The 18,147-nt window shown below is 39.0% G+C and overlaps 1 protein-coding gene across 1 annotated transcript in view; it reads left to right on the top strand.

Moving 5' to 3' along the window:
• FREM2 (FRAS1 related extracellular matrix 2) overlaps positions 1-18,147 on the top strand; it is a gene marked incomplete at its 5' end in the record, with an annotated part of 148,847 nt that overhangs the window by 75,829 nt on the left and 54,871 nt on the right. The window contains 2 exons of the mRNA XM_081215111.1: positions 5,579-5,704; positions 6,806-7,057. Coding sequence (XP_081071237.1) covers positions 5,579-5,704; positions 6,806-7,057 — 378 coding nt within the window. The remainder of the gene's footprint in view (positions 1-5,578; positions 5,705-6,805; positions 7,058-18,147) is intronic.

Below are 18,147 nucleotides of genomic sequence, written 5' to 3' on the forward strand. Positions count from 1 at the left end.
GCTGACAAGTGTGCTGGTACAGCAAATGGCTGGTATAGTCCATGTCTTGTTGAAGATCAGTGGTCTTGAAATGACAAGACATGGGTTTGTTTCCCAGCTCTACAATTTATAGTTGTATGAGATCTAACATCGAATCAAATGGCTTTTATGAAGATTTAGTTTCCTAATGCACACAATAAGGAAAATTAATTATTCTCATGTTGCAGCATTCTTATGAAAGAGTTCCATACAACATAAAGCAAAATACAAATATTGTTGTTATTTCTAATAGCATAAATACAGTGTTAGATTTCATATTAAGAGATTAAATAACTGTTTTTCTTTCCACAAAGGATCACTTTCCCAACCATTTCAAAATTGTGATTATTTTTTTCTGCACTCGCTTGTAACTCTTCACGTGTGAATTCACTAGTCTAGGAACCATTGTGCCTTTAATCTCTCCCTCGGCTGCATATTAACTCTAGGATATGTTATGAGATTTTTTTGCATGTATTAAAAATGTATCCAGCTCTCACTTCTGCTGGAGACAGCACTATGTATTGGGGATGCAAAGATAATGGGATACAGTCCCTTCTATCAAAGAGCATATGGTCTAACGGGAAACAGAGCCCTGTAAATAAGTTATGGTGGCAGACTGTGATGTAGTATCAACACAACAAAGAATGAACAGAGTGTTACGGGAACAAGAGGGGGAATAATCAACTCTGCTTTATCTTAGGCTGGGAACTGCTTTTACTTATGAGCCAGTTTATATAAACACATGCAAGTACACACTTTTGCCAGTACTTTACTTACCAGTAACTGGTACTGATAACGATAATAATTGAAATTCATTGAGCACCTGCCGTGTGCCAGACAGTGTACTTAACACATTATATACATTCTTTCATTCACTCCTTTACCTCACTACCTTTCAGTCATACGTTTAACTTGATGTTTATAGGGTGTTTATCGGATGCCCTCAATTTCACATGAGACAGATTTTAGAACATTTGTTCCCAAATTTTACGACAAAAAAACTTACAAACATAAACTTTCTACACACACACACATATACATACATACATACATCATGGATTCTCACATGTTCATAATTATACTCTTATCATACTCTTCCTCGATTTATGTTTTTAAATTACATAGTCATAGTCAGGTAGAGCTTTTTAATGACTATGACTTTATTCAATAAATGAGTATCTACGTCTACTGCAAAAATAACAAACACCCTTAGGTGCTTATTTATTTAACTCGAATCAATACTCAGTGCCCATATGGACACTCTGTAATGCTTGACATGCCTCCAGATGTTTGTGACTCTCTGATTGGGCACCATGGCTCTATCTATAATCAATAAAGTTGACTCCTCTCTAAAGATTGGTGCAGTCGTTGTGTTTTCCTGCATCATCTGTGCAAGAGTGCAGCCTGACTTGAGGGGCAGACGCCAGTGAGAGCCTGGTGCAAGTGCACCCCCTCCCCCTCCCTCACAGCCCTGGACTGGCCATGGGTAGAATGGAACCAAAGCTCCCAAATGGCCACACACAGATCTCACAGCCATGCTGGGACCTGCCCCTGCCCATCCGGGAGGGGCCACCCGAGTGCAGTTCAACTATCAGATGGGGCTTCAGAAGCCCACATTTTTGTCCAGAACAGACTTACTTTGTTGCATAAAAGTGGAGACTGAAAAGGAGCTTTTGGTACTATCCAACAAAATGCTGTTGGAGCACGAAGAGGGAATACAGCGTTCTGCCACGATTATGGAAATCAATAACTTCCTAGGCAAATGGGTTTAGTCATTTATTAAGTAAATCAATAAATTCAATTTCCTCATCAATTGAAGCCTGGGGTACAAAGAGAAAAACTAAAATAAGCAGAGAACAGACTGCGGAGCAGAGAGGCCAGCCTCTCTGTGTCACACCCCCTGCGCCTCCAGGTGTTTCTGCAGCCTCGGGGTGCACCCCCGTGGGAAACCTGCTACTGTTACGATTGTCACCCCTCTCCTTCATCCTCCTCTGTCACTTTGCTGTCCTCCCTTGTTTCACTTTGATTCCACAATCTCCATCTTTTGCATATGCCCATAGAAAGTTCCAGGTGGGCGGGGTTTTTAAGGGCATGAAATGTTTAACTCCTTTTCTGGATGAGGAACCCAAGAAGTAGGGCCACCTTTTAGCCTCTGCCTAAGTCAACCACTTGAAAGCTGTTTTATTTGGTTTTCTTTTAGTATCGACAGAGATGGGTGAAATTACGTTTCATTTCAGGGGATGGGCACTCCTCTGCGAAATTCCATTGAATGGTAACAGTTGTCTTCTGTTAAAAGATCCGCTGCCACTAGGCTGGATTGTGATCAAAAGCAGGCAGCGGATTTCCATAAGACAAGAAGGGCTTTGAGGAAATTTCAGGTCACTGTTATTCCTCCTGCCCTGTTTTCTTTTCTTTTTTTATTAGTTTCTGCTTTATAACAAAGTGAATCAGTTATACATATACATCTGTTCCCATATCCCTTCCCTCTTGCGTCTCCCTCCCTCCCACCCTCCCTATCCCACCCCTCTAGGCAGTCACAAAGCACCGAGCTGATCTCCCTATGCTATGCGGCTGCTTCCCACTATCTATCTACCTTACGCTTGGTAGTGTATATATGTCCATGCCTCTCTCTCGCTTTGTCATCTAAGCCAGCTCAGAGAAGTCCGAAAGGATTATTCCTTAGGCAAAGGGTTTGATAATAATCATCATACCAATCTCTCCCATACTGGAGTGCCTGCTGTGAGCCAGACCCTGCATTAGGACCTTTACAACTATATCTCATTCCAACCTTATGTTTACAACTCTACATTTTATATATCAATTTCCAAATGAAATCTCTGAGGCTCAAAGAATTCATTTTCCTAAAGTCCCCCAGCTAATAAGTGCCAGAGCCAGTGTTTGAACAGACAAATATACATATATATATATATGTGTATATATATATATATATATATATATATATATATACACACACATACATTTCCTCCAAAGCTCTTCTCTTTCCTGAGTTATACAGTTGCCTGTCATTTCACATGAAGAAATAATGAAATAATATCCAAAATCATAATTAAACAGTATATTTTGCCATAGCAGCATTGTTTCACCTATTCTTCTATATAAAAAAAGAAAAAGTAATTCCTTTTATTCTTATTCTATTATCTTTTGTCTTTATACATCAAGCCTCAAATATATGAGTATAGGTGAATAAAAGCAAGTGTTCTAGGAAAATAATCAAGACCACTTTAGCCCTTGCATGATGTATCTGTGTGTTCAACAAATGTTTATTGAGCATCTGCTATATGCCAGGAATTCTGCTATGAGCTAGGGATATATGCCCAAGTGAAGAAGGTACACTGACCCTGAAGCATCATATCACTCGGTGATTACATTCCACTAAATTGTTACATTTAACAATACAGATGCTATGTGTTATGATAAGGGGAGCTATCACAGTGTCCACAGAAGTATCTAACCTGGGATGAAGATTCTTAACTTTCTGTATACTAGGTTCCCTAACCGTGAGAAATTACACCATCTTTCCTCACTCTTAGAAGCATATAGGTATTAATTAATATAAAACACTTTAATTTCTGGGAAAAGGAAAATATGAAGAACTAAAACTTTTGATTTCATATAAAGATCCCTTTCCGTTTTTACTGTGTGTCATTTCTAACCAGTAAAATGACTTTTATGTACTTTATTAGGAGAACACAACCTTAAATATAGGTATCTGAGTACAGATACCTAGCATAGATATCTGAAGCCTATAAGTATTTTATTCAATTGTTTAGTTTGTACACTTGAAGTATCTGCAAACTTCTGATTGAAATGGGCTCATTCTGATATTTTAATGATGTCAAAACATAGCCATGAACTAGTGGATTAAAATATATGATATCTGATCATTTTTGGCGGGACCAGTTTAGGTTAATACTATATAATATATAGTAGAGAATAAACATACTATCCTAGAGGAAAGTAGAGCTTATATCTCAAGAACCCTGATCTTATCGGAGACAAAGAAAAGGCAAACTTTTGTGTGCTGTGTGAACCAAACCCATTTCATGAGGTAGAATTCAGATGACATAGGCTGACTACTATATGAAATTCAAATATTATTACTTGTAAAATTTTGTACCATCGGAAATGTTGACATAAAGAGATCACTGGTTAGCTGATATTTTGACATGAGTGTGCTAAAACAGAAGGTCCAGAATTAATGAAATGATAGTCAGTTGCAGCTGATGTCACCAAAATGATAAAGCATGCAAGAGCTTCAACTTCAGTGAGTGTCAAAGCTTTCTTCTTTTTGAACTCTATTGCTGTGCAGCATGGGTCATTGTCTTAAGAGAAAGAAAAAAATATTAAACACTTGTTCAAAGGACAAGCACACATTTGTACATTTTTGGCCCCAAAAAGGTAGATAAGGAAAAAGGTGGTGCAAAGTAAAACTATTTCAGTGATGGAAAACTTTCCAAAATTTTCTACATTCACAAAATAAAAACATTTAATGATATGAACAAAGATTACTCAGAGATTCACTCTAACCAAAGTATTAGCATAGTGCTTCAGAATAATTTTTGGACCTCGTGGTATGCTGATGTGAACTTGTAACACTTATTGTCATGTGACTTAGATATGTTTTCATTATTCTGTTCTTTTAAGTTCCTGTTCAACAGAACTGATCTCCCTGTGCTATGTGGCTGCTTCCCACTAGCTATCTATTTTACATTTGGTAGTGTATATATGTCCATGCCACTCTCTCACTTAGCCCCAGCTTACCCTTCCCCCCCACCCCGCCGTGTCCTCAAGTCCATTCTCTACGTTATTCTTGTCCTGCCCCTAGGTTCATCAGAACCATTTTTTTCTTAGATTCCATATATATGTGTTAGCATACGGTATTTGTTTTTCTCTTTCTGACTTACTTCACTCTGTATGACAGTCTCTAGGTCCATCCACCTCACTACAAATAACTCAATTTTGTTTCCTTTTATGGCTGAGTAATAATGCATTGTACGTACTTTTAATCATTAATCATTCAAAAGGAACACGCTTGGGGTAAAAAAATAATAATAATAGAGTGGACATTACAAGATCTGAGTTGTAGTCCTGCCTCGACCAGTAAGAGTCCTTGACAAATAATTTCAACTCTGTGGGTCCAAGTTTCCTCATCAGAGTCAGAGGTGAGACAAGATGACTTCTGAGGCCTCTTCTAAGTCTAAAAGTCAACTACTCCAACAGAAGGTGGAGATCTTCCCTGAGAGAACAAAGTTAGATTTAAAGGAAGTGTGTCAGCAGCACTTATTAATTGAGAAAAAAAAAAGCAATTACTGGAGATAAAAGCAATGTTGGGGTTTATTTCTAGGTTAAGAATTCACTAGACTGGAGCCTACACACTCTATACCTGCTTCATCTCCCCTGTCTTCCCCCCTTCCCCTCACACTGCGCTATTCTAACAGAATATGCCAGGGGAAAATATCAATCATGAGAGCAATTAATTTGCACAGGATTATGTCATATGTAAGTTGCTCAGACAAAAACAATTCTGTTTTCTCCTTAGAATCAACTGTATTCATCCCCCAGTCTGAATACTCCATCGAGGAGGACATTGGTGAACTGCTCATTCCCATCAGGAGAAGTGGAGATGTGAGCCGGGAGTTGATGGTGATCTGTTATACGCGGCAAGGTAGCTCAATTTGCCAATGAACTGAAATGTCCCTGCAAAGATATAGATAAGCCTCTTTTACATGTTGGAGGCATAACATTATGCCACGAAGGTTATACTTTACTAGTCCAGTTTTCAAATAGGGAAAAAGCATGCATGCGGACGTCTTCCTTCACTATGGCACCTTTGAGGACCTGGCAGGACTCTGCTGCTTATTGAAAACATTTCTGATTCATTTGGTCACTTTAATACTCAAGGCCTTTGGGGTTGTAAGAAGTTGAAGCTCCCCTCTCCCGCTCAAGCCTGCTCAAGTAGAAGGGGGTTATTGTTAAAAACAACAACCAAAAAAGAGGCAAAGAAATGCATACCCAAGGAAAAGAAACTAATATCAAACTGGTCTGAAACTCGTAGCAACCAAATTTCAAAACATTTGTTTTGCTCATTGAGTAAGCACCCTCCGAAATGTGATTTTATGCAATACAAAATTAAAATTAATACATAATACTCATTAATATACCAAACACCTTTCTAGGAAACAGGTAGACTTTTCTTTTTTTTTTTTTTTGACTTTTCTAAGAATGTAAAAGAAAAGGTCATAAATGCAGTTGACACTGCAGACTTTCATTAAAATTTTCATTAACGTATGTGAGTTGAAAGGCAGTAAAGAATAGCAGTCAAAATGCAAGTTTCAGGATCAACCTTGAGCTCTGGGTCCCAGAACAAGTGGTTAGACTTCTGTAAACCTCAGTTACCAAACGTGTAAAGCCCAACAGAGTGGTTAAGAGGATTACGGAAGCAATGCATGTAGAGCGCTTGGCACTTTGCCTGCACACAGTAAGCATTTGAAAACTAAGCTATTATTCAGTATTATTGTGTTGTTTTAAAAGACCTCTGGCAGGAAGCAGAGGAGAAAACACTTGAAATGTACTCTTTGTCAGATGCTGGAGACCATTATAAAGGTGACCCATGATGCTAGCAGGGTGTGGAGGAGTTATTGCAGTTTCCAGGGGTGTTCATAGATATGATGGACCATGAAGATGCTGCATATGAAAATAATCGTCTCTGGAGGTACCCTGGTAGTATGTTCTACATAAACCCCTTTTGGATTCTCTCTGTTTCCAGGAACGGCAAGAGGAACTGTGCCAACATCAGTGCTGTCCTATTCTGATTACATATCCCGGCCCGAGGACCACACCAGTGTTATCCACTTTGACAAAGACGAGCGGGAAAAAATGTGCCGGGTCGTTATAATTGACGACTCCTTGTATGAGGAGAAGGAAACATTCCACGTTCTCCTGAGCATGCCGATGGGTGGGAGAATTGGATCAGAGTTCCCAGGGGCTCAGGTTACAATCATCCCTGACAAAGACGATGGTAAGTACTAATTTACCCCCAAATTATTCCTCCTACCAGGCGCACCAACCTCAGGCACAACCTTCTAAACAGAAAGATAAGAGTGCAAAAGAATTTTCACATGCACATTTATCTTATGCTTGATTTTATAGTGCGATTAAGATTCTAAGTTGGCTGCATCCATCGATTTGTCTTTCATGATTTAGTATTTTCAAAGGGCAAAGTCACACCTATGTGTTTTCACCTGTGTACAGTTTCTTTTACAGCACCATTTATCATTAGGTGATTAAACTTTAAAAATTTCCTGGTGAAGAATTGAAGCAATTTTAATACACAATTTATCTTTTTGTGTGTTTGTTTTGCTTTGATTGCAAAAGCTTCTGTTTTGTAACTTTAATCTCTATGTCTGAACTCGTTTAACAAAGAAACCCATCAGACGAGGCTATTAAACGAACGAGGAAGGTAATAAATATATGGAAAATTGAGTCCAACAGGCTTCCAAAAAGGGGGAGGGTTTATCCTGGACTACTCTTCCTGAGGGAAACCTAATGACCATAAAATAATCCCCTTTCTGAGCAGAAAAAGGAGCAAAAGGGTCTTAATCATCACAGTTCAAAAAACAGTTTGTGCTTTCTTGTGAGAAAAGAGAACAAGAGGAAAGACTGTGAGTAATCTTGTAATGAAAGTGAGAGCGGTAAACTGAGAGATAGGACCCCAGGACTTGAATATTTTTCTGTCCCTCTTGAATTTTCCTCATGGTAGATAAAAAGAGGAACAAACTTGGTGGATGAATCTTTTGGTTCACAAACTGGAGGAGAGTCAGAAGACTGTCATTCAAAATATCTGAAAACTCAGGAAGTTAAAAATTACCTACCCGGGAAGTGCTTTGATGATTAAGTGATAGTTAAGTTAAAAAGGCTTTAACATGTCTTGTGAGCTTATACTCTGTTCCAAGCCCAGCGCTGGGTCCTTTGTACAGTATCCTCCTAACAATCCTGTGAAATATATAATAATGTCTGTTTTTTACTGAAAAGTAATGAAAATTAGAAATGATTTTATCAAGAGAGATTTGAAGAAAGTCTTACTTCTACCTTAAACTTAGATAATGTCCGGTAGCTTTAGTTGACTGGTTTAATAGGAAATTCTATTTTGTATTTAAATATACAGACATTTTATTTTAACTTCAGTTGATCTCAGAGAAAAAGCCAATATTTTGAATGTCAGCCAGAACATAATTAATAGTCCACCCTAAACACCTATCTGCTATCTAGATATCTCTCTGTTTTTATTAATATAGATAGAGCTTTAATTTTAAAATAGAAAATACATTTAATGATTACTTTGGTTCAGTTTGTTTTGTTGGCAAAAGAATTTTTTCCATATGGATTGTTACAAGATGCACATGGGAAAAAAATAAAGGTTCAGAAAGAAACTATTATTTATTAAGTGCCAGGCATTTTCACTTGTACATTGCTAGCTCTTTTCAAGAGTAAAGGGTGATGTCATTTCTTTACATATGACAAGGCTGAGAGAGGCCAAGTGATTGACTTGAATTTACAAAGCCAGTATGTGGCAAAGTTAGTATTATCGGAGCCCCATATATGACCTTTCCATACTGTTCCTCTACCTCTAGAACAAGTGCCTAGTGGTGACAAGTTTGTGGAACCATAGGTACAATATCTACTACTACATAATATTTGTTAAATGCTTTATTAGTATCAGTGTTTCATTTGAGCATTACAATTCCCTGGTGTAGACAGCTAAAGAGGTATTAGGAGTGGGGTAGCCAAAACTCTTAGAAGCTTTTCACCCCAGAAGAGGACTGGGGAATTTGGACGCCACAGACTTTGATTTTAAGGCATTAGAGTACCATGCAAACACTGGACCAGGAGTTTGTCAGGAGTGTTACCAGCGATCACCCAGCCCCCGTTTAATAGATCAGAAGTCCTGTGTACACCTCTCTGTTTTCTCCCATTTGTCCTTTCCCTTCCACTTCTTTTTATTTTATTTTTTAATCACTCAGGTCTCACTAACGTCTTACATTGTGGGAAGCACCACAAGTTTTCTAAGGATAAAATAAAACAAAGCACATAAATAATCCCTACCCTCAGAAAACTTTCGTTGTAATGAAGGGAACAAGGCAAATGTACACTGAACAGACTCACAAACATAAAACTTCACCAGAAAGTACACAATTAACTATAAGTAAATACAGTGGTATCCTCTACTTTCAATAAATTCACAATGTAAAATTTTAACTTCATAAAGTACAGCACAAATTTAGCTTTGGAAGAAGGAACTTGCCACTTTAAAGATCCCCTAGTGGAGTAAATCAAGAGATGGAATCTCTGGATAGTGTCACATTGCAGTTTAATAAATATTTATTCCTCTCTTCAGCACATATTTTTTAAGAATCAAAACTTCACTCATTCATACATCTATTCATTAAAAATACGAGTTAAGCACCTCTGTACTCACCTATTTCTCAGTGCAATAGCAACAAGGGGACACGAACTCTGAACCCATGGACTTTTCAGGCTCTGGGGGTACACAGATAAGTGAACATGCAAGCATAAAATAAATGTAGTAAGCGCTCTGCTGAGGAGAGAACATCTTTCTCTTTCAGGAAGAGCTTCTTTGAAATCATGGTTTCCTAGCTGAAATTTGAGGACAATATCAGAGTAACCCGGCAAAGAGAGAAGGGAAGTGTGTTCACAAGTGCAAAGGCTGAACGCATGTGATGCTTTCAGGGAACTGAAAGCTTGGATATAGCACAAATCAACAGCTCAAAGGAGTGAATAACAAAGAAGAAGTTGGCTGGGCAAGGAGTAATCTGATAGGATTGGGTAGCCATGTAAAGAAGCTGTGTTTTATTATTGAAATAGAAATCAGAAACTCTAACAGGTTATAAAGAGAGTGACAAAATCAGATTTGCATTTTTGAGATATTACTCTGCCATGGCTAAAATGCAGAGGCTAGATTGAACTGCTCTGAAGGCTGTTGGAGAAATATGGGTGCTAGGAGATGGCGGCTTGAACAGGGTGGTTGTATGAGGATGAAGAGACCAGGGAGCATCCAAGAGATAGTGCTGAGGAAGAATGGACAAGACATGGCAATTGACTGGACGTGAAAGGCTAGAGGACAGGAAAGTCCAAAGAATGATACCTTGGTTTCCAACAGGGCAGTTGGGTTAAGAGTGGTGCCGTTCACTGAGACAGACAAAACAGGAGTAGAACTGGTGTAGGGACAAAACAATGGGTTCACTTAGGACGTGTTAGTTTGAAAAGGCTGCATGACTTCAAAGTGCTGGATATGGAGGAGGCAAATGGAGATACAGGTCTGGAGATTAAGACAGAGTTATGCACTAGAGACATCAAATTTCACGTTATCTCTATTGATAATAATAAAAGTCATACAAGAGGATAAGATGGCTTCAAAGGACATGCAAAAATGGCCCTCATATGACTTATGATATGGACAGATTTTACTTGATTTTCATATTTTTTTTAAAAGGAGCCCATTTCACGAATGTTAAGCAGAGATGGGAAAGAGTGAAGAGAAAGGTAGTTAGTATAAGGGTAGGACAATCCAGCAAAGAAATGCTAAAAAGAATCTAAGGATCAAACATGTTTCAGGGTCTAAGTGCTGTCAAACATTTTTTTTTTTTTTAAAGAAGATGTTGGGGGTAGGAGTTTATTAATTAATTTATTTATTTTTGCTGTGTTGGGTCTTCGTTTCTGTGCGAGGGCTTTCTCTAGCTGTGGCAAGCGGGGGCCACTCTTCATCGCGGTGCGCAGGCCTCTCACTATCGCGGCCTCTCTTGCTGCGGAACACAAGCTCCAGACGCGCAGGCTTAGTAGTTGTGGCTCACGGGCTTAATTGCTCTGCGGCATGTGGGATCTTCCCAGACCAGGGCTCGAACCCGTGTCCCCTGCATTGGCAGGCAGATTCTCAACCACTGTGCGACCAGGGAAGCCCTGTCAAACATTTTTAATCTGTAATGTCTAACATGCAGCAAGCTAGGACATTATCTTAATTCCTCTTGCTATTCCAAGCTTTGGGGGATTTTTTTTTCAACATGCAACTATTTCACTTGTTTTTTAAATAATAGGAAAGATAAACGTAAAACTTATTTTAGAGAAATTTGCTTTGTGATCATCTTTGCTGGAATACTTCATATCTTATGAGCTTTGGGGTCAATTTTTATTAATGTCTCTGAACCTCAGTTTCCAGGAGTAAAATGAAGAGTTTACCTGTATTACCTATATTTTACTAATTTTTCCTACATTTTTTCATTTTAGAAGTTGAAATCTTACGATGTACATAGTTTATAAGCAAAAACAATACTGCTACACATAAAGTACTGTCTATGCAGACTTGCACCAGTTCATCATGGAAAGAAAGAATGCCCAGGTTAATGGGGAGAAAGTCCAATTTCATTCAGGTGCCATAATACAGTTACTAACAGTTGTCACATTTGAACACTTACTACGTACAAAGGACTTTACATGACTTATCCAGTTAAATCTCAAAATAAGGTATCTTCTCCATTTGATTGATGGAAAAATGAGACTTACAGAGGCTAAGAAAATTGCTTAATGTCACACAGACACAAAGTGTTGGATATATGTCCTAAATTTAGGTCTATTTAAGATTTGATGTGCTTCTCCACTAGGCTATAATGAATCCTGAAATTCATCAAAGGGATTAAAATACGTCATACCTAATGACATAACTGTAGGGATACGATGGTCATAGAATCTAGAAAAGAATAATCCAAATATAGGTCAACATTGGTCAAGGGAGGGGTGTTGTTTCTGAAGGTGGCCAATTGCTCCATCACTAAAATTTTATGTAATTGGAGTACGGAAAATATTTAAGCCTGCTACACAATCTGAGTGAAATATCCTTCATGACTTTCCAACACTTTTTGCTCTGATGGCTGTCTCCGTTTCTGTGGTAATGGGCATACCAGATGACGAGTCCACCGACCAATGTTCCCGGACTAAAAAGAAACAAATCCTTTATAACTTTGTAACTCAAAGCAATCTGAATTTTTAAAAAAGGAATTGATTCTCCAAAGCTAGATTATTCCTCAGTGAAATTATAGGATACCATGTCTGTGGCTGCAGAGTGAAGGACCAACACCTGGATGGAAAGTCACGTTTCTTAGGTGCAAACGTTTGAAAATCTCAGCTGGGACCAAAGGTTTTCTCTGTACTCTTAACTATATGAGGGTAGAGCAGGGGCTCAAAGGACAGAAATAGGTCCTGATTAAACCTGTCTTGCATCTTTAAGAAACCGCTAAACTCTTCACTGTGTTTGGAAGAGACTTACACATGAACAGGCTGGCACAAGAGCAGTGGTCTCATTCTGTGCAGATATCCTGAACATCAATGGCTTCAGTCCTCACTACTTCAGTAAAGGTTACAATTTAATACTACAGCATTTGTTCCTTAGGAAGAGTATCAAGTCAGTGCTAACAGTATTTCACTAATCTTTGCTGTCAGTCTTTGGAAGTTAATTAAGGAACCCTTAAGCTGAATCCATTTTCAGCTTTTGTGTGCCCACCCACAGGGGTTTTCACTAAAGTGGCTGCCTTCCTCGACGCCCCTAGAAAAATGATCATGCTAGTAGGTATAAACCAGAGACATGTAAAAGGCAGCATAGCATGGTGAGCCCTGTAGTAAATGTAGCTCAATTCAGTGCCATTCAAAAGCTTCCAGACATCAGAAAAGCTTTCTCAACAGCAGGAGTACCATAGAGAAGAAAGCATTTCTGGTGCTAGAAAAATACATCATGGTATGGTGTGTAGGTGAAATAGGTTTTATGCATTTGTACTGAGCTGAAAGGCTTGGTTACCATCCTTTTTATTCTTGAATACTATTATTTGCATTTGTGTAAACTCCAATTAAATAATGCCAGGCCAGTCTTTGTAAGGAATGGCCGAACTCAGTTCAACTAACAACGTGACAAAACAAAGTTACGTTCTGCATTTGGTATGCTTGGGTTAGAAAAATATTAAAAAATCAAGAAATGGAAAAATGAGGTTCTGACTGCTCAGAATATTAATGCACTGAAGCCCTTAACAGACTATCTAATGTAGTTGATAATGCTAAGGATTCAGGGACAGCTAATGGATGTTTAATGAGTTTCTGGTCTGTGGGGAGGCTTTGCAAGAATTCGCTGAATATAATAAAGATTATATCCATTTTTCCACATTGGAAGAATACTAGTTGAATGATGTAGATATTACACCCTTTGAAAACGAAAATAAGGTAAAGGAAAACATATGAAATGTCTTGCATTAAAAAAAATTTTAATCTCACATACCACACACAGAGCAAATATTTATTGTGCACTTACTAAGTGTAACAGGTGGGGACTATAAAGACATGTAAGACATAGGCCGGGATCTCAGAAAGCTTAAAATCTATTTGGGGAAAAAAAAAAACCTAAGTAAGTAAAAGGTTAAAGTAGAATAATTTATTTCGGGAATAATTTGAAACACCACAAAGCAGACAGAAGAAGGCAGAGTGTGATTAAAAGCAATTGTGTGACCACTCTGTGAGTCAAGAGGAGGAACAGATAAAGGCTTTAACACATGGAAAGGGTTTAGGTGAATGGAGAATAAGGCAAAGTATTCCAAGATCGCATGCGTGAAAGCAGGAGGGAGAGAAAGACATGGGAGCAGAGGGCAATCCAATTTGGCCACATTGCCTTTTCTGAGAAAGGCTCACTGCCCGGCTTCCAGGATTAGGTGTTAGGAGATCTGGGCTGTGGACGCATTTTTGCTGCTTTCTAGTCAAGGAATCTTCACCAATCCACTTGTCTCCTTGTACCTGTTTTCCTCATTTGACTGTATTATCACCTGAATTTCTTATTTTACAGGATCTTCATGAGGACCAAATAGCATCTGTATGAGAGCACTTTAAAAACTAGCTCAACTAGGGCTTCCCTGGTGGTGCAGTGGTTGAGAGTCCGCCTGCCGATGCAGGGGACAGGGGTTCGTGCCCCGGTCCGGGAAGATCCCTCATGCTGCGGAGTGGCTGGGCCTGTGAGCCATGGCCGCTGAGCCTGCGCATCCGGAGCCTGTGCTCCGCAGCGGGAGAGGCCACAACAGTGAGAGGCCTGTGTACCACAGAAAAAAAAAAAAAAAAAAGAGTGCAATAATCAGAGCAATGTTTGGAGGTTATTAATTCGATAGCAGTGTAAGTGAACAGAATAGGAACCAAAAAGTGGACCTGTAGGGTCCTGTAGGGACGTTGGGACTGGAAAGGAAACAACCTACCGCTGAGAATCAAACCTGCTAAGACTTGGACCTCATGTAAGGAGGGAAATTTAAAAATATGTATCTAAAAACGTGTGTGCTTGACAGGTTCAAAGAATGGAGGAACCATTCATTAACAGGAAGTTAAGAGAGAGAACCAGTCTAGGGAAAGGAAGCTGAGAGAAGATGAGACATTCTGTTCAAATATGCCGAGTTCAGTAATGAAAGGTTATTAGAGTATATTTCTACTAAATGTTAATGTGCAGGTTGTTTTGGCTCTTAGTTGCAAATAGGAATTGTGTCACTTGTTACATTACAAGAAAATTGTGGAAATGTACAAAGTGAAGTATATTATTGGAGTTGTCAGGTAACAAGTGCACCTTTAGGTCTTTAAAACAAACGGATTTTAAAAATAACTTAAAACTAAAATAGTGTGGTTTAGTTCCCTCGTTCTGTACCTCCATTGGGTTAAACATAAACCATTTTGTGAGATAGAGTCACTTCACATCATTTTTTTTTTTAATTGTAATGGTTTCAGGAGAGGGCTTTCGAAATTACAAGATTAATTCTTTTTTTGTTTGTTTGGTTTTTTTGCGGTACGCGGGCCTCTCACTGTTGTGGCTTCTCCCGTTGCGGCTCCGGACGCGCAGGCTCAGCGGCCATGGCTCACGGACCCAGCCGCTCCGCGGCATGTGGGATCCTCCCGGACCAGGGCACGAACCCGTGTCCCCTGCATCAGCAGGCGGACTCCCAACCACTGAGCCACCAGGGAAGCCCACGATTAATTCATTTTTAACAAACTCGTGAAGGGGAGAGGGCAGGAAGAAAAAGAGCGTTGGTGAATGTGAATGAGTGAGTCGTTCACTAAATATGAATTGGAGGGGAGAGAGAAGGGAGACTTCCCAGGCTTGGCCTTGGGAGGACCCACAGGGTCCCAACCCCCAGTCCTGTCTTCTTAATTCTGGACCTGGCTGAACTCACAGCCCAGCAGGCCAGCTGTTAATAGGGAACGGCTCCACGTGGGGCTTGGGTACAGGGACACAAATTAAAATAAAGGCAAGTAAGCAAGGGTCCGAGGCTGCTGGAGTGGGTTCATTAGCAATGGGGTACGTTTGACTCAGCCTGTTATGGTCACCGGCTCTAAAGGAACTTGCTGCTCTGCTGTTGTGAACTGATCTTTCTGAAACTGTTGATACAGTATACTGCTCACAGCAGGAAAGGCATTCGGAGCTTTGTTCCTCTGCACACACACGAGCTTGGCAAGCAGCCACTTGAATCTCTGCTGCCAGTCGCATGAAAACACTCACCGCTATTACCAGAAAAGGCAAAGGCTCCAGAGTTCTTTATGAGAACAGCTCGCCGTTTTGTATAACTTACATTGAAGAATGACCTTATGGCTCCCCAGAAGTGAGCACAGGGAACTGTGCCAGGACATAGGGACAGTTCACCCAGCAATAAGCTCTCAAGTTCATGGAATGTAAACTTGCAGATATGTTGTCTGCTAGGGTAGTTCTAAGATATTAAGGTTACAACATTGAATAGGATCATACTGTTTGCAGTATTAAACTAACTCATGTCTCTATTTTTCAGGGCTCCATAGATATCATATATGTCATGTAATAATAAGTATAATATATAGTTATTGTAACTATAACTATATATTATAACTATTATATATATAACAATAGCAGGTGTGCTAAGCCTCTTACTTGAATGATTTCATTTAACACACACACTATAAGACACACACAGACTATGAGCCTGGTTGTGTTATGCCTCAGTTTTATTGTCTTTGAGCAGTTAGGTAACCTGCTCAAGGTCAAACAGTTGAGAAGCATTTAGCCAGGCTGACCACAGAGTCCATGGCACCAACCGCTATGCTGCCCACTTCATACTGTACTGGCAGCATGTATATTTAATAGATATTCTACAGTGTATATTCTACACTGTAATACTCAAAAATAGCATGAGGCATGCTAATAGAAATGAAACAAACTGTATCCTTTTCTGTGCATGCAGACTTGAGGACCCTAGAATACTTAAAATGTTAGCAGTTATAGACGTAAGGCTAACTTATACATGAATTATTTTGGTTCACATTTTACCAATTATAGCTCCTCCAGGATCATTAAGAGAACATGTGATGGAGTCTGGTAGTTCACTTGCACAAGGAAAAGCATTGCTTTTCCACATCATTTAGCAAGTTGTCCAGTGGAAGGGTTTCCCTTCTGAAGGACTGGGTTTGGGCTGTCTTGTCAAGTCCTTATGGATAAATGCTGTCTTGTGTTTGTTTTGTCTTTTTCATGGTAACACTATCTGCCTGATTCCCATCTTTTCCACACAGGAGAGTGAACGCTGGCCATATAATACCATCTTGTAGACATCAAAGGATAAATATTGCTGATTTATTATCACTCAAACCCTGGAAGCAGACCACTACACATGTTATAGGAACCTCAAGATCTCAGTCACAGGTGAATTCCATGTTAGTGCTAAACATCACATAAATCTGAGAAGCAACTTCTCAGATACTAGACTTCAGAGTTTGTAAGCTTAAAATTATTAAAAGAGATACTATAATCAAAAACAATAAAATTCATAAGAGATTGAATAATTAGAGAAGATCTCTTAGTAAATGTTAGCAATAGCATCGGAAATTCCAAATTGTTCACCAACAACAGAGGTCTAGTGTATTCTTTTGTTGAAATTATAAAGCACAGAGAAAATGCCAATAAACCAAAACTGCAACTTGGCTGAAAGCAGAACACTTACAGTCTTGACCTGCATGCTCCATAGTGTAAAGAGAGGCCAAAGTCTGTGAAATACTGCAGTGAAATCACAGAGGTCTGTGTATTTATTTAGTAAGTCCAGACAATGCACTATGTACTTATGGTCTGTTGTTGAGAACATATACTTCATAAAAATCCATTACTAAATAGACAACAGCATCTCCTTTATTGTATTAGAATGAAAAATTAAGAAAAACATTTTGGAATGTATGTACTATTTTCTGACACTGTTGGCGTGTCAGTTGGTCACTGTAGAAATGTGAAACTTGTTAGTTTGCTTCCCTAAGAAACTTGTCACTAACCGGAAACAGTTCTTCTCGAATTAGAGATCTTGAATGGGCCTCCCTGTTCTCTGTATACCTTACTTCCTCTGCACAGGTAGATGTTACCTTTCACAGGAGGCTGACAGGCTTTATGATCTCCCTAAGAAGCAGGTTTTGTTCTGCCTTACTGAAGCAGACACTTGAATCTCTTTTTCTCTCCCTTTATTCTTAGTTTAGAAGGCATATACATACCTTTTTTTTTTTTTTGTCATTGGCCTTAAATCTTCTTTTAATAGATGTCAAGAAACTTGCTACTGACCTCAAGAGATACAAGATTACCCTGTAAAGTATACGGGTAATATCATTTGTTAAAACCAGTGGACTACATCATGCTACAAATAATCACAATAATAATCTATATTAGGATTATAAGATGTAGCTAAAACTAAAACCACCTCTTTTCTTTAGGCCATTTGTAACAATTTGAAGCACTTAAAATTATGGATAAAACTTTCCCTTCGCACTTCTAGAGACATAAAGCATCGCTGCATCCTTTCTCTAAGACACAGGTCTTCATTCTGCCGTAGTTAAACAGACAACTGAAATAATATATATTCAGACATTTATTTATTTAAAATGTTTGCTGAGCATCTCTAATGCACCAGATGCTGTGCCAGGGGAAAAGAGATGGAGGATTTGTCCTGCCCTCACTCCATATGTATATACATCAGCACCGTATAGCACTTAGTAGCCCCCCTTCTGAGTAGTGGGCATCCCCCAAAGCACCAA

This window comes from Mesoplodon bidens (assembly GCF_964165515.1).
Source record: "Mesoplodon bidens genome assembly, chromosome: 17".
NCBI lineage: Eukaryota > Metazoa > Chordata > Mammalia > Artiodactyla > Ziphiidae > Mesoplodon > Mesoplodon bidens.